Source organism: Eurosta solidaginis, chromosome 3 (genome assembly GCF_040869045.1).
Source record: "Eurosta solidaginis isolate ZX-2024a chromosome 3, ASM4086904v1, whole genome shotgun sequence".
Classification (NCBI taxonomy): Eukaryota; Metazoa; Arthropoda; class Insecta; order Diptera; family Tephritidae; genus Eurosta; species Eurosta solidaginis.
Window position 1 is genome coordinate 170,288,452 of NC_090321.1, and position 24,632 is coordinate 170,313,083.

Consider the following 24,632-nt stretch of genomic DNA (forward strand, 5'->3'; position numbering starts at 1 on the left):
AATCAATATAGAGACAAAATGTCTCAATTGTGTTGTTAGTGTAGAAATGAGAAAAACTGAATTAAGCATGAAAACAAATACCAGCAGGTGGTTAAAGGCTACTGCAGTTTCACCATTTGATTCACGGTTCGAGTCCCGATGAAACCTTTGATAACATTACAAAATTGCCTGATGTGTGATTACGTTGGCGGTTTTCGAAATGGGTCCATCGCAATATGCCAGTAAATGTTTCTTTCTTTTCAGTTTCTCTTAGAAAACATGAATTCATAAATTAATTTGAATTCTTAAATTAATTTAAATCAAATTAAATTAAATTAAATTAAATTAAATTAAATAATATTAAACTAAATTAAATTAAATTAAATTAAATTAAGTTAAATTAAATTAAATTACTTTAAGTAAAATTAAATTAGTTTAAATTAAATTAAATATATTTTAACGGCCGACTTATTCGATTGTTATCGGAAAGTTTTAGACTTTTCATCGAAAAATTATTTGATGTGCTATCAATATATCCAACGATTTGGCAATCAGATAAGTTAACAGTTTCTTATAGGAGTTATCCAAAACTTATCGATTCGTTGTCAAAAAGTAATCGATTACTTACCGCAAATTTATTGATGTGTTGTATAAAATGATATATGTAAAATGGTATCATTTTTTTCGGCAGTTATAATATTTGTTATCGGAGTGTTACCAATTTTTTTATCATAAAGTTATCGAAAAAGTGTCGATATGCTATCGAAAAGTTTTCGATGCCATTGATTTGTTAACGAAGACTCATCGGTTTGTTATTAAGCTTAAATATAAAATGGATGCGCTATAATCACTTTCAAGATCTGGATGTAAACATGGGTATCAAGATACATTTTCTGGACTGTTTACAGAAAATTTAGGCGATCTCAGTGAAGAGTAGGGCGAGCGTTTTCACCAGGATGTCCGCACTATGGGAGGGCTACATCAAGGACACTGGAACGCGCATATGTTAGCTGATTACTGCTAGAGCATTCAGAGTAGTGCACCTGAATCAACCCATAAAAAAAACTCTAAAAAAAATTTTCGCACTGTAATTGATAGTAATAAAGTTTATTTGTTGAACAAAAAAAATTATGTTTATTAAAAACTTTATTACTAAATATTTTGGAAACTAGACCTGCTAGGAAAAAACGGCTTCTACATTTTAAATTAAAGTAAAATGTAATTTAACAATCATGCATAAAATCCAATTCACTAGAACCTTTGGCCACCAGTGTTATTCATTCATTGAAAAAAATTGTGAGTCCATTAAACTTCTGCGTGGAGATGGTTACTCTGCTTAATTCCCTTATTTTTAATTGATCAGAAGTCACAGTCATAATGATTTCTCCGCAACAAAGTCTTAAATTTCCTATAAAATATCTTAACGAAAATCAAACTAATTCCAATTTAAATATTTAACGTCAATTAGAATGTGTACATTTGAAAATAAAAGAATTACAGTTAAGTGAAAGTCAGGCAAGTAAACGTGATCTAAGCAAGTTATTTAACCCAAACAATTCACACTTTCTTTCAATCTAATTAGATATACATACATACCTACGTATTACATATTTATATTTCACCTGCTACATGCGTATCTTGATAATTTTTTATTGTTAAAGCTATTCCTTTCATCTTCTTATTATGGAATGCTGAGAATATTACATTTCGAGTTGCACGCACGTATATGTAAATATGTGAGTACACATGGGCGTAGCCGGCCATCGATCAAGAAGAGGGCTTAGTAGGGCATTGAAAGCACTGAGGAATCGCATGTGCGAAAAATTATCTGCGCACCGCTCACAATGAAAGGTTTTTTGTTTGAAAATACTTTGGATCTTTTAGTCAGGAGTAAGACCTTGACAAATTACAGCTTTAAAGTATGCGTTCGGATTGCTTCTTTTTTCTTGGGACTATACTACTTCGACTTATACATATCATGTCACCTTTATTAAAACTATCCAGTATACTTTATTGATATCTTTGTAATTACGATGAAAGCTATGTATATATTGCATATAATGAAGTTCAAAACACCTTCCAATAGTTCTGCAAGAAAAGTCTTATAACCTTTATAGCAAGGGCTACCTCCGTTCTTTTGCCTTTTACCACACAGCGTGGAGTAAATTTTTGTTAGCCGACCTAATCATGTACAAACGACTTCATAGCTTAAAAGGGCATTAAACGGAAATGTGAAGCTTATCAATGCCAAAATAATGACATATAAATTTAAAAAATCAGACATCAAATAACCATGTTACAACGAGAAAACTTTTCGGCTGTATTTCGAAGGATAAAAAAAAAATAAAAAAAAATTTTTCCGAAATCCTCTCAACATAATCTTTAAATTTAGGGGCGGACATTAGCAACTTTTTTTGTTTGTATGGGGACCGACCCAGTCTAGTGTACACTATACACATTAGGCTGGTCTGATTAGAAAAGCGTGACATCGTATTTAAAAGTTGTTCTTATGCATAAAATATTATAATAAAAGTTGCCCAAATACATTTTTAGGTATAATTTCAATGTTTTTTAGATTGTTCCATGGCATTTATTGGCAAAAAAATAAACATATGAAATAGAATTTAATGCCGAATCTAAATATGTTATTACGTTGTTTGAAGATTGGAGTGGTTTTTAAGCTACCTTTAACCCAGCTTTATTTTTTTTTTTTGCCCAAAACAGAGAGAGGTTCATTCACTGGAGTTTTTTGGAACCAAATAGCTTCAACATTTAACTTCCAAATGTGTCGGAGAGCGGTTCCTATTGCAGCTAAGGGTACTTCATTGAACTAAGAAATTCGTAAGATAGTTTAAAGCATGTCAACTAAATATATAGATGAACCCATTTAGGTGAACGAATCTCTGTTTTGGACTTAAAAGCGAAAATTTGACTGCATCGCAAATACGAATCGAGTCTCTTCTATATTCTGATAACATCTAAAAACTATTTTTTTATTATAACTAGAGCTCGCCCAGAGGTTGAATTTAACCCACAACAGAAGAAACTTCAGCAGAAACAAATAGTTCCGGGCTTTTTGAGAGGAGCGTCGTCGGTTTCGTTTTGATAACTACTCATATGGTCTTACAATTGGCTTATTATCGATAACGAATAGTTATCGTCCTCTTATCGCTTTGTAATTGGCATGCCATAGAAGCGTTTTATTAAAGTTTAATGGGTATCTGTATCATAACAAGCCGATGAGCCGTCGTTTGCAAATCGATAACATGACAATAACAAACTGCTAACACTCCCATAAGAAACCGATAACTTTTCGCGAGCAAATCGATAAATTTTTGATAACAAATCGATAGCATTTTGATAACACTCCAATACCAAATCAGTAACACTCCGATAAGAAATCTATAAGTTTCCTAAAATAAATTGATATCCTTTTCAATTAATAATCGATAGCTTTTTGATAACAAATTTTTTGCCTCCGATAACAGATTGGTAAAAATTCAATTGTAAGTCGATTACATATTGTAACGAATTTGCTGCAAATCCTCTTATTTGCAATCCTCTGCAAAGTTCGAATCACTAAACTGTTGAATAAATAACTCAAATTTGTAATAATGCAAAATGGCCTTTATTAAAGTACTTCACATAACACTCAAACTGTGCAACGAATAGCTTGCTTAATAACCACACTGATTGATAGCTCAATGAAACTCTACTATTCAAAATAATACTGCTATTGCTCGTTAGATATCGTCTTAATCCCAACTGCTTGACAACTTAAATCAAACTGAATTACTTCTTATTCGCCTGCCCCGCTTTTATAGTTTACGCTGCATACTTCTAGGCTCTTCGATTTCCAGAACTTACTAGTTAGTTTCGGCTACAAAATCGCCAGCCACAACTACGTGCACAAATTATTGCCCTCTCTTGTGACAACTCAGATAAGATATATGCTTGTGTTTGTGCATTGCCGCTCCGCTGCTCGTATACGTACATATGTGTAGACGCAATTATTTATTCGTTTATGTAGATACATAATGATTGAATTATTGATGTGAATGTTTGTAGTTTACAGTCTCTCGAGTACACATAGGCATAAGTAAATGCATCTGTGTGTGACATCTCTTTCGGCTGCCTTATATATGTGTATACATGATTTGATTATTGACGTAAATACTGCTTGGCATGGCCTTAGCATCGCCTTAGTGATGGTATAGCTTAGTGATGGTAATATCCGTGACAATATGCATAAATTTTCGATGATAAGTCCAAAATTGTTCAATAACAAACGGATATCTCATCGAATAAAATCGTTTTCCTTTAATTTAATTTATTTTAACTTACTTTTATTTTATTTTATTTTGTTTTATTTTATTTATTGTTATTCTATTTTCTGTCATTTTATTTTTGTTTATCTAATTTCATTTTATTTCGTTTATGCTATCTTAATATAAAATTTTTTTATTTAATTTTATTTTACTTCATTTTAATTTTTTTAAATTTAGTTATACTTTATTTTATCATATTTTATTTTATTATAATTTGTTTTATTTAATTTTATTTTTTTAATTTTATTTTATTTTATTTTAATTTAATTTATTTAATTTAAAATTTTTTATTTTATATCTTAAATTTGATTTTATTTTATTTTAACTACCTTATTTCTTTCTATGTTTGCATTTTATTTCTTTATATAAGGAAACTAATTTCAACTTCAACCTGAAAACACACGCTATGTTTTTGTAAACACTTTCCGTAATAAAAAATTGCGGAAATCTCGTTTTATCCGGATCTTAATTTCGACTGTTCGACTACTTGCATGCAAAAATTATGTATATACTCAGAAGTTTTACGTTATATGTCGGTGCCATGTTTGCCTTAAGTTGCTGTGTAATCCAACTCATATCAACTCTACCACGTACCTTGCTCCCATACTACGCTACAGTGTTGTGAGAACACTTACGCTCTCATTCTTTATTACTCCGTACAGTACATATAGCAATATTACATATTACGCCTGCATTTACATTCTGCATATTCTCCCCATATAGCGTACCTCTTCGAAAGACTACGCTTACACTTAAATGTTGTTGTTGTTGTAGCAGTGTACGCTTCCCAAGGCAGCCGGTTCTATGTACCGGAGCGACTCGAGGTTTTTCCCGTCCAAGGGCTGTCGTGGTGTGATGGTAGCGTGCTCCGCCTACCACACCGAATGACCTGGGTTCACACGATTCCCAAGGCAGTCGGTTCTATGTACCGGAGCGACTCGGGATTTTTCCCGACCAAGGACTGTCATTTCAGTGTGACCCCATTTAATTTGTTTCGTCCCTCCCACAAATTGTCATCCTCCCAGCAGCTCCTTGCAGCAGGACTGCTACATATTCTCTTACTCCGGGGAGGTATCGAACCCAATCCGGGTCCGTCTCCTGACCCCGGTCCTGAGAAATGGTTTTGCTGCATTTGCCAGAAAAGAATCTTTTTAGGACGGTCATACTCTGTTCAGTGTGTCTCGTGCAAGGGATGGTTGCATCGGACAGGTTGTTCTGGGCTTGATCCCAAAACCCGACGTCCACGTAACTTTTATAAATCTTTTGTGGCTCCTTGCTGCTCACGCCCAAGGGCGTCCCGTAGTCTACGCCTAAGCGCCCCTCCATTACCTTCCAGCAGCCTCGCTGCTCAGCAAGCCACAACAAGTACCCGCTGCTGCTCGCGCCCCACCGCGCCAACAACTCAAACAGCGGATACCACTCATAACTACTACCTTCGTATTAGAGCTGGTAGCAATGCTGAGCATCAGCCCCTGCCCCTGTCTTCTTCTCCCCCCCTCTTTTCTGGCAGCAATCGTGCAGGTCAGGGAAACAGACTCTTAGTTCCTACCTCCGTTTGCACCGTCTGACAGCACAGAATATATAGGTTTGCGACATCCGCTCAATGCAGCTCCTGCCTTGGGTGGTGCCACTTTCCTAGATGTTCTGGTCTCCGCGACGGCAACCCCTCGACGGGTTTCATCGCGCCATGTTGCCAGGTCGCAAACCCAAATCATCCGGGTACCCCAATGCTTGCCCAAGGGCGCCCAGTCCCAAGGCCACAACAGCAATTGCGTCCTGGCCATCCACAACCTAGGCGTAGTCACCCGTCACTTACCCCTAGAGTGGCGGCGTCACCCCTCATGCACTTCAGAATTCTGCAGTGAAGCTGTAATGGACTAACTGGGAAGATTACGGAGATAGTCGATTTCATGAAGCGGCACAACATCCGCATTGCTGCGATTCAAGAGACTAAACTCACAGCAAGATCTGCATTGCAGACCTGCTCTGGGTATAATGTCCACAGGAAGGACCGCGAGAGCGGAAATGGAGGCGGCCTCGCGTTTATTATACACCACTCTGTGCAATATCATATATTTGATCCTGGCATCGACCGCAGGGACAATGTCTTAGAACGTTAAGGCCTATCTGTCCGGTCAGGCGATGCAAATCTAGAAATCATCAACATCTACATCCCTCCTGTCACCTGTTGCCCCAGTGGATACCGCCCTAAAATCGAGGCCTTACTCACTGGCAACAATCGCATTATCTTAGGCGATTTCAATGCCCATCACGACCTATGGCATTCAAACTTGCGGGCGGACAGTAGGGGTGAGATGTTGGCGGATCAAATAGAAGAAACGACGTTCTGCACAATAAACGGAGACGCCCCCACACGTATGGTAGTAAGCTGTCATAGCTCGCCAGATATCTCAATCGTGAGCGCAGAACTCGTAAACTGCGTCAACTGGCAGCCGATGGTAACATTGGCATCCGACCACCTGCCCATACTTATTTCGTTCGAGCGTACCGCCGACTTCATCGTCACCGAAAAACGCACTTTCATAAACTTCAAAAAAGGAAAGTGGGAAGAATATAAATCTGCAACAGACAGCAGCTTTGCTGCCCTCCCTATCCCGACTGATGCCCGCCAAGGGGAGCGTGCCTTCCGTAAGGTCATTGAATCCGCCTCGGCACATTTCATTCCCGCCGGGAGAATTCCCGAAATCCGGCCCCACTTCCCGGCGGAGGCCGCGAGCTTAGCGAGGGAACGCGACCTTATAAGACAGCTTGATCCAGGCGACCCCCAAATAAGGGATATAAACCAACGCATCAGATTGCTTGTGGACGAACACAAGCGGGCGAAATGGGAAGAGCACCTAAGAGGTTGTAACCTCTCTACCGGTGTAGGTAAACTTTGGTCCACCGTAAAGTCCCTATCGAATCCGACTAAGCACAAAGACAAAGTTTCCATCGCCTTTGGCGATAAGGTGCTGTCGGATGCGGAAAAATGCGCGAGCGCTTTCTGCCGACAATATATAATGCATCCTACGGTCGACAAAGATAGACGGAGAGCCAATAGACACGCACATAAACACAAATTCAGCGCGTCACCAATCACCATCACCGCTAGGGAGGTTAAGGACGCCATTGGTCGTGCTAAACCATCCAAAGCAGTGGGCCCAGACGGCATAGCCATGCCGATGCTTAAAAACCTAGGGAAAGAGGGTTTCAAATATTTAGCGCATGTCTTCAACCTGTCTCTCTCCACCTTTGCCATACCCGATAAATGGAAAATGGTCAAGGTGGTCCCGCTACTAAAGCCTGGGAAACCAGCTAACGTAGGTGAGTCATATCGTCCGATATCTCTCCTATCGCCAGTGGCAAAGACGCTTGAAGCCATTTTGCTCCCTTATTTCCAAGCACATTTGCAGCTAGCCCCTCATCAGCATGGCTTCAGAAAACTCTATAGCACTACCTCCGCGCTAAATGTCATTAGCACCCAGATAAATTGCGGTTTGACTCAATACCCCCACCACAGAACAGTACTCGTAGCGCTAGACCTATCAAAAGCCTTTGATACGGTCAACCATGGCTCATTACTGCAAGACCTGGAAGGGTCTACCCTTCCCCCATGTCTTAAAAGGTGGACCGCAAATTATCTGGGTGGTCGGCCGGCATCGGTGCAATTCAGAAACGAAACATCAAAACCAAGGAGAATTAAACAAGGGGTGCCACAGGGTGGTGTCCTATCCCCACTTTTGTTTAATTTCTACATATCTAAGCTACCTTCACCACCGGAAAGGAGACACAATCGTTTCCTACGCCGATGACTGCACAATAATGGCCACAGGCCCAGGCCCAGAGATCGATGAGCTATGCAATAAAATAAACGGCTATCTCCCTGATCTCTCCAGTTTTTTCGCCTCGCGAAACCTGGCATTGTCACCGACTAAATCTTCCGCGACCTTATTTACAACATGGACGCCCCAAATGTCGACCATATTGAACATCCACGTCGATGGCACTACGCTACCGACTGTCCTACACCCCAAAATCTTGGGTGTGACGTTTGATCAGGATCTACATTTTGGTGCGCACGCAACCGCAATTGTTCCGAGAATTCATAGCCGTAATAAAATCCTCAAATCCCTTGCTGGCAGTACCTGGGGAAAAGATAAAGAAACGCTCATGACCACATACAAAGCAATTAGCCAGCCGATTACGTGCTACGCGTCACCCATATGGTCGCCAAGCCTAAAAACTACCCACTGGAAGAAACTACAGGCCTGCCAAAATACTGCTCTCAGAATCGCCACGGGCTGTCTTCTTATGTCCCCAGAACACCACCTGTATAATGAGGTGAGAATACTCCCCATCAGGGAGAGAAATGAGATGCTGACCAAACAGTTTCTGTTGAATACCCAGAAACCTGGGCATCCCAACAGACATCTGATTGACGAACCAGCACCGCCTAGGGGCCTAAGGAGTCATCTCCGTAAGCATTTTGAGGAAATACGGCACCTGAGAACCCAGCCGTATGAAGCGAAAAAACACAAGCAGGTCCTTGGTGAACTCCATAGACAGGCGTCGGATCTTTATGTCGGGAATTGCCCGGTGAATCCAGTACTTGAAGAAAAATATCCAGAACTCGCGGAAGAGGAACGCATACTCTCCAGGGAAACATGTGTCACTCTTGCTCAACTTCGTTCTGGATACTGTAACAGGTTAAACTCTTACCTATCCAGAATCAACCCCGACATACAAAATGTATGCCCCGCTTGCAATGTGTCCCCACATGACACCAACCATCTCTTTAATTGTAATGTGGAACCAACGCCTCTAACACCCCTTTCCTTATGGTCCACCCCTGTTGAAACGGCAAGTTTCCTTGGACTCCCGTTAGAGGATATTGATGATAATTTGTGATCGGTCGCGGCTATTAGGTGGGGCGAGCATTGCTACAACAACAACAACAACAACCTGGGTTCACACCCCGGGCAAAGCAACATCAAAATTTATACATAAGGTTTTTCAATTAGAAGAAAATTTTTCTAAGCGGGGTCGCCCCTCGGCAGTGTTTGGCAAGCACTCCGAGTGTATTTCTGCAATGAAAAGCTCTCAGTGAAAGCTCATCTGCCTCGCAGATGCTGCTCGGAGTCGGCATAAAACAAGTAGGTCCCGTCCCGCCAATTTGTAGGAAAAATTAAAAAGGAGCACGACGCAAATTAGAAGAGAAGCTCGGCCTAAAATCTCTTCGGAGGTTATCGCGCCTTACATTTTTTTATATATTTTTTTAAGGGTTGTCGTTTCAGTGCAACCCCATTTAATTTGTTGCATACATTTACATATTAAGCTTGAATTCAGGATTCCCCCATACCGTGAGCAAAAATATTTACACATCCAAATAAATTTGCGCAACCTCAAATACACCAACAAGAGGAATCTTAATTTGGATTTTGCAATTGGCCGACATGCAAATCGCCTCACCCTAATGCACATAACAGAGTATCGCGTAGATAAACAGCAAACCAAGTCCAGAACAGTCAGAGAAAGTAAAGGCTATAATTATACTTATTACGTATGTACATATGTAGATTTTCAAATATATAAGTAAACTTATCTTAACGCTAATGACATACCTGCCAGAACTACACAGAAACCTTGTTTGTGCTGATCGGTATCTGCAAAAGCGAAATTGCAGACTTTTTTCTTTAATAAATAGAAATGTATGTACAAAGCAGAATCGTAAAAATTACATTCTTTTAAGCATCGAATTTCACTTTTCGTTGCTAAACGCAACTCATTCAGAGTTCTTTAGCGTGACTTTCCTTGTGCTTCAAAGTCTTGGCCGAGACACAATTTAGTTGAACTAAAAATCTTTTTTCAAATAAACTTATTGACAAGGTCCCAATAGCAATAGGAAAAAGGGATATCAAGTTCAATGTTCGGCTTGTAATTCTACGTAAGATACAAGGTGAAACTCAGTGAGAATAAGTAGTACGTGTAGCAATGGTTGATGGAGCTCTTTTTGTTTTGAAGCAGTACACCGTGAAATTCTCTACTAATTTACCCAGTAAAGAGGAAGGTTACAGCTTTGGTGATTGTGTTTGCTTTAGATGACAATTTATGTTGCATAGTTTGCAGTTTAAGGCCTAGCGAAAAGCATATTATCAACTAACATCATCATCATCAATTGGCTAAGCCGCCAAAGATATTTAGGCACCAAGAGAGAACAAATCTATCTGCACCTGTTTATCTCAACTAAGAGAAGGTATTTCCTTTCTCTGATAGTGAATTCTGGTTTTAATAGACATATTTTCTGTGACGGATTGTCTTCCTCGCATTCGAGTTTCGTGACTTAAGTAAGCAATCTTTAGGCCTTTGTTCGATTCAAAATGTTTATGCGTGCATAAAGCTTGGACAGATCAATACTAAAATTTATTCGATATACGCCTTTGGCTTCACGGACGAGAGGATCATAAATCTTTTGGAAAAATTTACTCTCAAATACTACAAGTGCCAACTCATCTTCTTTCGACAATGTTTTTTTTTTTTTTTTTGTTTAATAGATTGTTTTGTGCATTCGGCAAGATAAGCAGACATCCTTGACATGAAACTTTTGCTATTTCTTAGCGTTATTTAACATAGCCGTATAAACTTTGCAAGAAGTACAGACTGGCATTAGATCTGTTATATTTGGATTGAATGCGGAATGCGGGATGCGGGAATGAAAACCAAAAGTCAAAGTTAGTGGCAGTCAAATTCATGCGAAATAAGATTACCATTAGCAACTCGCACTTTCGTCTTGCTGCCCCGACTTTTGGCCCACATAACGAAGATCGGAAAACAAATTCTAGTCCTATGTGCTTCGTAGTCCCTTCTGTTTGCAGCCGTTTCTGGTAATTATGTATGTAGTAATGTCTATTTGAATTGACATTCCTTCTATAAGATTTGGGCCGAGCTTCTCACGGTGTGCCACCTAAAATGTTTCTTTCTGTGACCTTCGGTTTTAATGTGCTTTTAGATCGAAATTGCCTCATCGATGAGATTTTTTATGAGCCAGGCAAGAACATCACCTACTAAACCACGGCAGACTCCAGCTGTAAAATGGTCCTAGCGTAATTAGGAAAAAGCGAGGCACAACGAGAAAAGCCTGCGAGAGAAAAGCCAATATGCCGCAGTTCCACGGTTTAAGTCAGTGTTGAGTGTATACTGGAATGTAAAATTCGCTAGCTACAAAGAAGTCAGTATTTCTATGAGCAACCTCAGTATTGTATAAGGTCAAACGGAACGTATCGTATAAATTGGAATGCTGGGGTAGCACTCATCCAATACATAATGGGGAAGGTTATCACTTCCTTTACTAAGGAGGCGCCTTAATTAACTTGTGTAATTTGAGTCAGTCACAAAAACTCACCGCGGTAGAGAGCTGTGAGTAGTCCGATTGGTGGAGAGGTAAACCAGATATTAATAAGGCACCGGAAAACGGGCGAACAACAGTGGAGTCTGTAGATAATGCCAAAGCTTCCGGTGGAATCGGAAAACGGTTGTTGTTGTTGTAGCGATAAGGAGCACAACCCTACACAACCCCTTGAATCAATTTGGTATTTTAGTCGTCTCTTACGACAGGCAAACCTGCCGCGGGTATATCCTAAGCCCCCTGACTAGGCCATCTCGCCGAGCCACTCGAAACCAAACGAGGTTTCATACAAGGCGCCATCCTTTCGTGCAATTTCTTTAAGATAATGCTGGAGAAGATAGTTTTAGCGGCATAACAAAACCGTGATGGTACAATCTATTATATGAGCGTGCAATTGCTGGGGTATGCTGATGATAATGATATTATTGGCCTGAAAGAGCGCGCTGTGAGTTTTGCCTTCTCGGCATTAGATAAAGAAGCAAAAAAAGTGGGTCTTGATTTAAATGAGGACAAAACGAAGTACTTGCAGTCATCAAAGAGAGAATCGCCGCAGTTTGGGAGCAAGGAAGGGGGAGACCTTGATGCTCGCAAATGAAACAGGGACAGCTGGCATGACTTGTTACAAAACGGTCAAAACCGCTTAGGCGGTTAAGCGCCAGTTAATAATTATGTTGATGATGACGCCAAAAGGCAGAGTCTAAGTTTTTAAGACCTGCTGATGGTCTTCTATACCTTGCAGCCAAACGCTTTGTTAATCATGATCCATGAAATCACTCCTGCTTGATGGATCATGTGCAACTCTCGTCTTCTCTTAATCTCGGCTAATCTGATTGAGACATCGTTGGTACAGGTTTCGAGGTATGCACTCTTTTCATTTTCATCTATTTTCTGGATATGAGGACCCAATATAGATGTATACTTTTCCCAATCCCGAGTCGTTCTAGTGATTACTAATACATTTTAAGATTTTGTGCTGTGCGGGTTTATTACCTTAATTGTTGCTTGGCTGTCAATATAAAAATTGACGCGTCGACAATTTAAGCTATTTTTCCCTGGTGTTTCACTGCTTTGGTTATGGCTACTACTTCTGCCTGAAAACACTACAGTGTTCTGGCAGCTCGTAGGGTCTGTTTATTTTTGGATCAACGCAGCAATTTTAAACTAAGTGTAAATGAATATTGTAACGAATTTAGAGAAATTCCGCTTATTTGAAACCTTCTGCTAACGTTCGTATCGCTGAACTTTCGCATAAATAACTCCAATATTCTGTATTGCAAAATGATCTATTAGATTAGTTTGGGAGTAGTACAATTATACTTCACAATTATACTTTGCAACTGATAGCGTGTTTAAATCAAACTCAATACTAACTACTCAGCTTGTGCTGCTTTTATACTCTCCGTCGCTTCATTGGCATATTTCTAATAAAATCTAGACATTTCGCCTTCTGCTGTATCTCCTGCTTGGTAAATGAGCTACATACTTATAGGCGTGTGCATGTATGAGAACCAATTTTGGCTGATGACTACATGTATTTGTGAGTATCTCTTCGTTGCCTTGTATGTATGTGTATAAATGACGATTGTTTTGGAAGTTAAGGTGGTCGAGGTAAGCGATTACCTGCCGAGTGAATTACTGCTACTTAAGTCTAATAATTAGAGGATGAAAACGTGTGATGCTACTTGTTGTTGTTTATATTTGTACAATGGTGTTAACTGCAAAACGAGTCCTCGCAGGCATTAGTAGTGTTATAGATTTGGACAATCCGTTGCCACCACGAATCCGGTACTCTCCGTTACTAGCACAATATGGTACTAGCGCGACTGAGCTACGATTTTTTCGACCCCTCGAACCGTTCTATCTGTGACCGCAAACCTGCTAGGGTGAGAAAGTACTGACTCCGTGGCAGGGTCTGCCAACACGGAAACCTAAGTATTTATCTGTCTATCTAAAACTGATTTGGATATAACATTGACTACTTAATTTTGTCTTTACTTCCGGTTAAAGGATAGTTTACTACCTCATAGTTTTTTGTCTCCGCATTGGGTAGAAATATACATACCAGCAAGTTTTATGTTTCATCTTTTCGTTTCTTCAATCAATCTAACATTCCTCAATTCCTCCTTTCATTTTTAGAATGTTGGCAAGACGAGTTCGCATATCCATCCATTTCGCAAATATCACCGAAATCCAGCAGTCAATCATCACCTAATGACGTCGTTCTGCTGCACACAACGTCAAATTTTGTCCTTCAGAGCACAATTCCCGAAATATCCGACAATGTAGATAATGCAATTCCCACAAATGAAGATTTGGACAACGACGATAACGAAATTCACAAACATAATCGTATTGAACGCTCTGCTTTTCCCATATTAAATGAGAATTATCCTAAAGCTGGTCCGAATGATGTGCACTTTTCGAGTGATACAGAGAAGGAGGCTGGCGCTGGACGATACTTTCAATATAATATTAAGCCGACAAGTACAGTTATGAGTGCAGCTTCCGAAATACCAGAGCGTACGCCACGCGAGCGTGCAGGAAAAACATTTAAATCGTCTCTCGATAGTATCTCAGCCACCCCTGCTGCATTGATAGCTCCACCATCGGAGTCTTTTTTAGCGAAAGGGGGGCTGCGACCCATTATGTCGGGGTCCCCAATCAATCCGTCGCGCAGCATTGCTACATTAAAGACAGCCTCTGCCACGACATCGCCCCATAGTCCGCGACAAAACTCGAATCCTGATATACAGGATATTATAACCGGTATAGTGAAGTTATTAAATGGCAATGTCAATGTACACGCAAACACACAGGGACTACGTCGGCCTTCTGCTAGTCGCATCAATAATCGAGGACCACCACGTATTTCTGATGTACAGACACTACCAGTTGAATATGAAATACAAAAGAAACCATTGGGCTCATCAATTCGCCCACCTCCTTATACGGGTCCTTTTGATCGTCCAGAGAGACCTTTTATAACAGGTGTACCTATACCAGAGCAAATTGTACCTTTGAGACCAGGATTTATAAGCCAAAGGCCGCCGTGGCATTTGCAAAAACCTCGACCACCTATAACAACAACCGTCGCTGGAAGACGACCAATTCCGCAGTATAAGCCTTTACCTAATCCTCAATTATCGCCGCCATCTACAGAGGAATCTACGAATGCAGAAAAAGAGATTCCAGATTCACCTACTTTACAACATTCTGAAGAAACAGAAATATCTGTGCCTCCTGACTACAACGACGCAAATGGGGAAGTACCAAAACCAACGGACGCTTCCTATGATTCCGAGTTCTCAAACGAAGATACCAACTCTCAATATATTGAGGTTTCCGATCAAGAATCTAATGAAACTGCCGGGACATCCCCAACGGCTGTTGATAAGCCTGAGGACGAGGAAGAGTCCGCACCAAAACTAGCATCTCCGCCCCCTGTGAAAAAAGACGAACACAACAGCAAGAAGAAACCCACGAAACATAAGACAACAGATAAAACAGTTGAGAAGAAGAAGCATGCTCAAGAAGCTAATTTAACAACAATTACATCAAGTTCCGTTGCCCAAAATGAAATGCCCTTGTCTTCTTCTTATGTGCCAATGCCTATGCATAATGAGGGTGTAACTCTCGACCCGTCTAGAGAGGAAGTAATATTCTTAACCCAAAGTAAAACACCAGCATTAGAAACTAGCACTAATATAATAGATGCAAGTACTTCTACTACACCAACAAGGGCACAGAGCTCAATTGTGACGACAGCGTCAAAAAGCACAATTGCTAGCTCACATATGTTAATACCATCAAATGGCATCGAACTGCTAGCAACTATTGAACCCACTCCATCCAATACCACCCAAACACCACTTTCCACTACCACCTCCAACGTCAGTAATCATAATGCCACAACTAATAACTCAACTACCTCCAGCTCTGTCAATACGACAGTGTTGACCTCAGCTAAAACCACTCCATCTTCAAAACCCCAACCTCCCACAGATTATCAACCACGTCCAGGCATAGTTCTGGATGATCCTGAATTCAAACCTGGCGGGCGTCCACGACCTCCAAGGCCACAGCAAACCCGACCCCTTGATCAGCAGCATATTCCACCAATTATTATTCAGCCCACACGACAACATTTGCCTCCTGGCTATGGTGAAATCTTCGATGTAACACTTTCGGCCATACAAGGACCTGGATCGGTGGGTGGTTCACAACAGACGATCAAAATCAAACCTTATGGCTCGTACCCTAACGGTGGTGGTCAACAAGGCGATATAATAGTTTCTGCTACAGGTGATGATGGTTTTGTTTCTATAGATGGTAAGCGTACTTACATCAATCTTTTTGGCGATTCAACAGATGCGCCAACTGGGATCTCCACTACACCAGCAACGGTGTTGCCAAAATTACCTGGTAGTGGAGTTACGACAATAAGTGGTGGTAGTGGAAATAGTGCTAGCGGTGGTAGTCATGCAGTTACTCAACACTCTATACCTGGCCTGGGCTCAGGATACGGCATACCGGAGACGGAAGTTGTAGAATTGGAGTCAACAAAGTCACATAGTGTTAAAACGCAGTCGCCTACAACTAATGCTAGACCAACGAGACCACATTATCGCTCGCGACCGACGCAGCCACCTGTACGGATAGATACTTGCATTGTGGGAGATGACTCGACCTGCGATCAAGCGCAACATGAGCGTTGTAAAACGGAAAATGGTGTCTCCAGTTGTCATTGTCGACCGGGTAAGTGCTTTTTGAAGGGGAGAACACATCGATATATATAACGAAGTTTTTTAACGACCTAAGTAGCAAGGTGACTTACAATGCCGAAATAAAGTGCTACAGGTTCAGCTGTCGCCCTCAGCAGGTTTTCCAGGATCTCACAGTTTAGCTCCCATCCTTGCACCTTGATGTAGTCCCGAAACCACCCATTGCCTTCATATATGGAAGAGTTCCCAGTATTTTTTATGAAAATATTACTTTTGACGTCAGTCAGAACTGCCTTTACAAACCATTGGCTCTTTTGCAGGGCTCCGCTCCAATAGGTGTCTCGTTCTTAGTAATCGCAAAGGAATTGGATAACTTTAAACTGCCGAAGCAATTTTGATGCAGGTTTGTCCATTCATCAAACTTTTTTATTTAGATGAGATTGTTCGGTCTTGCACAGAAGCTTTCAAACTTAGTATTGAAGTATTTACTCTCTCCAGAGATTTTTACACTTAAACAGAATATCTATTGGAGCCCTGCCAAGTTTTTTCAATCCCATCTCTTCCCGATGCCGTCCGTGATTCCGAGCGTGATGTTCGTTCGATTGCCCACTACTTAGTCCAAAATAGCACTTGTGACCAAAAGTGATTATCCGTTGGATTTTTAAGCTTATATAGTTTTCACTGATAATGCTGGTTTCTATAGAGATTAGGTCCTCCGCACTGATTATCTCGTCAGAGGAATAGCCATCAACTGTCTGTTGCGTTAGCAGCTTTTCGACGGCAAACATTTCTTATGTTGTTATGGTGCTATGCTTCTCTTCTATCACGACGTGAGTGATTTGTATCTCAATTGCCTTGATGTGGGTGGCGTTGAGGCGCTCTTTCACAGTACACAGCACCTTGCCATGAAGTATCTTTCCTATCAAGAAATCTATACCGTAGCTAGATCTTGAGCTCCTTCAAGCCACCGTGATAGATGCCGTAAATCCCTATTGTCTTTCTGCCTTGGCCCGCCATTGTGTTTTCAGTAAGGCAGTAATTTGAAGGCATTGCTACCTTTCATCGGAAGAGTTCGAATATTAAAATTTAAATATGCTGGAATCATAGTCCTTAAGGCGACTGACGTTACCGACATCAGAATTTAAAGTTCTTGTTCGAGGCTTCTCTACCACGGAAATGTTTTTAAGTGGCGGATTCTGAGAACGGTGCAAATCTCAATAACAGGATTGATAAGAAGTTAGAAACTCAGTGGTGCCGCTAGACTCCCCCTCTTTCTCGTTAGCAACTCCAACAAGGCCTAAGGCCTCGGAGCAGCTTGAGCGCAGGCCATATGACCTTAATAGTATAGCGCCATCTAATCAAGGTCACAGAAAACTTCTAGTATTTTGCAAGAGGACGGAGTTATTCTATAATATTAGTACTGGCATCTGATTGGGGTTCTTCCGTTTGGTCGTCGAACAAATTCTGGTAACACTGTGGACACATTCAGTCTATGTGAGGTCTTTATTGGCCGGCCAGTTCCATCTAACCTTACCGCTGCCCAAGGCAGCCGGTTCTATGTACCGGAGCACCTTTCCCGATTTTTCCCGACCAAGGGCTGTCATTTCAGTGTAACCCCATTTTATTTATTGCGTTCCTTGCACAAATTGTCATCCTCCCAGCAGCTCCTTGCAGCGGGACTGCGCCATACTCTCCTGCTTCGGGAAGGTATCGAACCCAATCTGGGTCCGTCTGTGGTCCTGAGAAATGGTTTTGCTGCGTTTGCCGGAAAATAATCTTTTTAGGACGGTCACACTCTTGTCAGTTTGTCACGTGCAAGGGATGGTTGTATCGGACAGGTTGTGCTGGTCTAGATCCCAAAACCCGACGTCCTTGTAAATTTTATAAATCTTTTGTGGCTTCTTGCTATTCACGCCCAAGGGGTACCGTAGTCTACGCCTCAGCGCCCCCCCTCCCCCACTACCCTCCAGGAGCTCTGCTGCTCAGCAAGCCGCAACAAGTACCCGCCGCTGCTCGCGCCCTACGGCGCCACCAGCTCATACGGCCGCTCCCACTCATAACTACAATCTCCGTAGTAGAGTCGGTAGCAATGCCGAGATGCATCCCCCGCCACCGTCTTCTTCCCACCTCTTTTCCGGCAGCAATCGTGTAGGTCAGGGAAACAGACTCTTAGTCCCTACCACCTTTTGCACCGTTTACCAGCACAGAATATACATATATGTTTGCGTCATCCGCCCAATGCAGCTTCTGCCTTGGACGGTGCCACTTTCCTATATGTTCTGGTCTCCGCGACGGCAACCCCCCCGACGGGCTTCAATGCGCCATGTTTCCAGACCGCAAACCCAACTACACCGGGTACCCTAATGCTTACCCAGGGACGTCCAGTCCCAGGGCCACAACAGCAATTACGTCCTGGCCTTCCACAACTCAGGCGTGGTCACCCGTTACTTACTCCTAGAGTGACGACGTCTCCCCGGCTGCACTTCAGAATTCTGCAGTTAAACTGTAATGGATTAACTGGGAAGATCACGGAGATAGTCGATTTCATGAAGCGGCACAGCATACGATTCAATAGACTAAACTCACAGCAAGATCTGCTCTACAGACCTGTTCTGGGTATAATGTCCACAGAAAAGATCGCGAGAGCGGAAATGAAGGCGGTCTCGTGTTTTTCATACGCCACTCAGTGCAATATCATATATTTGATCCCGACATCGGCCGCAGGGACAGTGTCTTAGAACGTCACGGCTTATCTGTCCCGTCAGGCGATGTAAACTTAGAAATCATCAACATCTACATCCCTCTTGCCACCTGTTGACCCAGTGGATACCGCCCTAATATCATATCCCTACTCACTGGCGATAATCGCATTATCTTAGGCGATTTCAATGCCACGATCTATGGCATTCAACACTGCAGGCGGACAGCAGGGGTGAGATGTTGGCGGACCAAATAGAAAAACGACGTTCTGCACAATAAACGGAGATGCCCCCACTCGTATGATAGGAAGCTGTCACAGTTCGCCAGATATATCAATCGTGACTGCAGGACTCGTAAACTACGTCAACTGGCAGCCGATGGCAACATTGGCGTCCGACCACCTGCCTATATTTATTTCGCTCGAGCACTTTCATAAACTTTAAGGAAGGAAAGTGGGAAGAGTAAAATCCTTTACGGATAGTCGCTTTGCTGCCCTCACTATACCGACTGAGGCTCGCTTTATTCCCGCCGGAAGAATTCCCGAAATTCGGCCTCATTTTCCGGCTGAGACCGCAAATTTAGCAAGAGAACGTTACCTTTTAAAACAGCTCGATCCCAGCGACCCCCAAATAAGGCATATAAACCAACCCATCAGATTTTTTGTGGATGAACACAATCCGGCGAAGAATCTAAGTGGTTGTAACCTCTCTGCCGGTGTGGGTAAGCGTTGGTCCCCCGTAAAGTCCCTATCGAATCCGTCTAAGCACAATGACAAAATTTCCATCGCCTTTGGCGATAAAGTGCTGTCGGATGCGAGCGCTTTTTGCCGATAATATATAATGCATTCTACGGTTGTCAAAGTTAGGCGGCGGGCCAACAGACGCGCACATAAACATAAATTCAGAGCGTCCCCAATTACCATCACCGCTAAAGAGGTTGAAGATGCCCTCGTTCATGCTAAACCATCTAGATCGGTGGGCCCAGACGGCAAAGCCAAGCCGATGCTTAAAAGCCCAGGTAAAGAGGGTTTCAAATATTTAGCACATGTCTTCAAGCTGCCCCCTTTCCACATTTGTCATTCCCGAAAAATGGAAAATGGCCAAGGTGGTCCTGCTACTAACGCCTGGGAAACCAGCTAACATAGGAGATTCATATCTCTCCTATCGCCAGTAGCCAAGACACTTGAAGCTATTTTGCTCCCCTATTTCAAAGCGAATTTGCAACTAGCCTGTCATCAGCATGGCTTTAGAGAACTTTATAGCACAGCACGTCACCACAGAACAGTACTCGTTGCGCTAGACCTATCAAAAGCTTTTGAAACGGTCAACAACGACACGTTACTGCAAGACCTGGAAGGGTCCACCCTTCCCCCTAGTCTTAAAAGGTGGACTGCAAATTATCTGGGTAGTCGGCAGGCATCGGTGCAATTTAGAAACGCAACATCAAAACCAAGAAGAATTAAGCAAGGGGTGCCACAGAGTGGTGTCCTATCCCCACTTTGTTTAACTTCTACATATCCTGTGTTGATTGGAATCTGGTGCATTCCAACAACGTAAAAAACATGCTTTTTCATGAGTCACTGACCGGAATCGTATGCATTCCGGCAGTATAATCTTATGGGTCAGGCATCGAGCTGATTGGAATCCGGTGCATTCCAACAACACAGGTCATGTTACTTTTTTATGCCTTGTGATGGCGTATCCTCATTACACTACTCTTAGCACTGCCGGATTCCCATGACATGCTGATTGGAATCTTGTTGCATTCCAACAGGGAGATTGGAATCCACTGCATTCCGAAATCATGCTGAGCGGAATCTGATCCATTCCGCCAGTATAAGATTTCGGCATAAGATCTTATTTCTGCTCATATTTCTTATTATTATTATATTCTGAAATTAAATAGTAATGTTCATTAATATTTCTTTGTTTGTAATATAACATTGTTGAAAGCTCGATATATCTTAAATTTTATCTTTTGAGTTGTATATTTATATATCGTTTATATTATGCAGTCGACCATAGTTTGTCGTCGACTTTAAATAATAAATAAATAAATAAATAAATAAATAAAAAGCTACCTTCGTCACCAGGAGGAGTTACTATCGTTTCCTACGCCGATGACTGCACAATAATGGCCACAAGCCCAGGCCCACAGATCGATGAGCTTTGCAACAAAATAAACGGCTACCTCCCTGATCTCTCCAGTTTTTTCGCCTCGAGAAAACTGACATTATCCCCGACTAAATCATCGGCGACCTTATTTACAACATGGACGTCCCAAAGGTCGACCATTTTGAACATCCACGTCAATGGCACTACGCTACCGACTGTCTTACACCCCAAAATCTTGGGTGTGACGTTTGATCAGAATCTACATTTTGGTGAGCATGCAGCCGCAGTTGTACCGAAAATCCAGAGCCGCAATGAAATCATCAAATCTCTTGCTGGTAGTACTTGGGGTAAAGATCACCACTTACAAAGCAATTGGCCAGCCAATTGCATGCTACGCGCCCTCGATATGGTCGCCAAGCCTAAAGACTACTCACTGGAAGAAGCTACAGGCCTGCCGAAATACTGCCCTCAGAACCGCCACGGGTTGTCTTCTTATGTTCCCAAAACACCATCTACATAATGAGGCGAGAATGTTCCCCTCTAGGCAGAGGAATGAAATGCTAACCAAACAGTTCCTGTTGAATACCCAGAAACCTGGACATCCCAACAGACATCTGATTGATGAGCCAACACCGCCTAGTAAGGAGTCATCTCCGTAAGCATTATGAGGAAATACGGCACCTGAGAACACAGCCTTATGAAGCCAAAAAACACAAGTAGGTTTTCAGTGAACCCCACAAACAGCCGTCGGGCCTCTATGCCAGGAATTGCCCGGTGAATCCTGTACTGGAGGAACAATACCCCAAACTTGCAGAAGTGGAACGCACACTCCCTAGGGAAATGCGAATCACTCTAGCTCAACTTCGATCTGAATACTGTAACAGGTTAAACTCTTACCTATCCAGAATCAACCCCGATATACAAAACATATGTCCTGCTTGTAACGTGTCCCCACATGATACCAACCATCTCTTCAACTGTATTGTGGAATCAACGCTTCTAACACCCCTCTCATTATGGTCCACCCCTGTTGAAACAGCAAGATTCCTTGGACTCCCATTGGAGGATATTGATAACAACAAAAACATCTAACCTTGCCCTCTCTTTCTGCCACGACCGCTACAGAGTCGGAACTGAGAATGGCTGTCCCACTGGCATGGCTGTTCAAACACGGGACTCAAACTAAGTTAGGAAATATCACTAAGAGCATATTTGTAGGTGCCTGTGGAACGATAAGGCGTTGTGATATTATTTGATCACTTCATAAACAGCTTTTCCAATCTATAAGGATCCCAACTGAGATCCATTCCCTAAAATATCACTCCACTACGCTTTCAGTGATATACTTCCGTATCCCATCGGAACATGGTTCTCGTAGCTTCCTTTAATTTTAAATGTTTTTATTTCAGGTTATTCACGCCGTAAACATCGGGAACCTTGCAAAAGAGTCATATCTTTCTATTTGGGCATGCGTGTGGATCGGATTTATGAGCATCGCATTGTATGGGACAACAAGTTGATGGATACGCATAGTGAGCCCTATGGACAGTTGAGCTATGAATCTATACGAGCTGTAAATATCGTTCATACATACATACATTTTACTTCTACACAATGCAAATCATGATTTACTATTGCCTTCTATTACTTTTAGATCGACTCAGCCATGTCGATGACACCATATTCAGATGAGTTTTTGGATGCCAGAGTAAACAATATCTATCCCGCAGATCCAAGCCTCGGAGGCAGCGGCGTATTTGTAAATTTGACAATAAAAGTAAGTACTTATATAATGACAAGCTGGCATTCCGTTAAACAAAACTTCTTCCAGCTCGACGAAAGCGTTGAAACTCTTAGACCGAACTTGCGCACAGATGTACAAAAACATTTGTTGGGAGTTCTTCATCGACGAAACAATAACATTGGTAACTCGGTTCTATTCGTTACGTCTCCTGAGGGAGCAGTAACTGCATTACATGATCTGGACGAATGTCAGTCACGTGAGTTAAATGATTGCCATGCGAGTGCCAGCTGTACAAATTCATGGGGTACCTTCCGGTGCACTTGTGAAAGTGGTCTTCGCGATCCATGGGCGGATCAGCCATCACGTGCTGGACGCGATTGTCAGTCGTGTCCGGATTCATATTGCAATAATCGTGGAACTTGCAGCTACAATGAAGAAGCAAATCAGGTTTGCGTTTGTGATTCAAGCTATTACGGTGGACAATGTGAAATTGACGGTGAAGTGCTGGGTGTGGCGATTGGGGCCTCATTAGCTGCTGTCCTTATTATCGTATTAACTTTGGTTTGTTTGATAATGTGGTCACGACGTTGGCAACGTGAACAAAAAAATGCTTTGGGCTCACCGGTCTTTGGATATATGAATGCAGCACCAATGAAATCGGCAGGTATGCCGGGTCAGTCGGGTTATCACATGACTTTGGAAGATCGTATGCGTTGGGCGCAAATCGCCGATGTAATGGCACAAACAAACCATTACGGGGTAAGTTCGATTGTGAGTATATCTCAAAGAAGGGTTAAGATGGTATTTAGGTTTACTAAGGCTGAATCTGTAATTGAAAACAAATTATATTTGTATATACAAAATAGTTTTTAAGACATTCAATTTTTTTCAGGCCGAACCAGTTGGACCCACACGTCCGTCCTCGGCAATGTTTGCCTATCCAAATTTACAGGGAATGGGTATTGGTACCCTAGGTGGCATGTCGATGCAAAGTACAATGCAGATGCATCAGTCTGGTAGTATGGCACCACCGGTTCCCCTGCCACGGTATGAGTGCGTTTACCCCTCAGACTCTTCCTCAAATACATATAAAAAGTTGCTCTAATTCTATCCAAATAACTTCATAATAAAAAATAATGTACTTTTTTTAGAAGGCTGGGATTAAGTTCGAGATCGAATGGCATGAGAACGTTGGAAAATTCCAGTTCGAGTGAAGAAGAGGATCGGGCTGATTTACTTGGACGAAATTTTCAAGTACCACGACCAAAGAGTAGAAGTAACGGAAGCATAGCGGTGAGTTTTAAAAATTGTTGTTTTCACTCATAAAATAAATCCATTTTTTTTTTTTTTTTTTATTGTAAGCGGGGAGTGCTTTTTATTGATTTTAGTGCATGAAAACATTTTTTTTAAACAATTTTTATTTTTAATTAGTTTAATAATTTGGGAAAAATTGAGACAACGTGACATCAGGACAATCAGCGGGTTAGGGGTCAGAATATACCCGCGGTAGGTATGCGTCGTAAGAGGCGACTAAAATACCAGATTCAGGGGTCTGTGTGGCGCAACCCTTCAGGTTGCCAGCGCAATATATAGCTTCTCCAAACCCAACTGTTGTTATCCGCGGCGAATCCTGTTTCACTAACA

The 24,632-nt window shown here is 41.8% G+C and overlaps 1 protein-coding gene across 12 annotated transcripts in view; it reads left to right on the forward strand.

Moving 5' to 3' along the window:
• The window catches only part of pwn (pawn), a 198,972-nt gene that overhangs the window by 153,460 nt on the left and 20,880 nt on the right, over positions 1–24,632 (forward strand). For 7 of the 12 annotated variants that reach the window (XM_067773853.1, XM_067773849.1, XM_067773851.1 and 4 more), the window contains 6 exons: positions 13,846–16,464; positions 22,654–22,817; positions 22,899–23,021; positions 23,076–23,747; positions 23,881–24,083; positions 24,140–24,281. In XM_067773853.1, coding sequence (XP_067629954.1) covers positions 13,846–16,464; positions 22,654–22,817; positions 22,899–23,021; positions 23,076–23,747; positions 23,881–24,083; positions 24,140–24,281 — 3,923 coding nt within the window. The remainder of the gene's footprint in view (positions 1–13,845; positions 16,465–22,653; positions 22,818–22,898; positions 23,022–23,075; positions 23,748–23,880; positions 24,084–24,139; positions 24,282–24,632) is intronic. The other 5 variants (XM_067773858.1, XM_067773859.1, XM_067773855.1 and 2 more) reach the window with 5 other exon arrangements.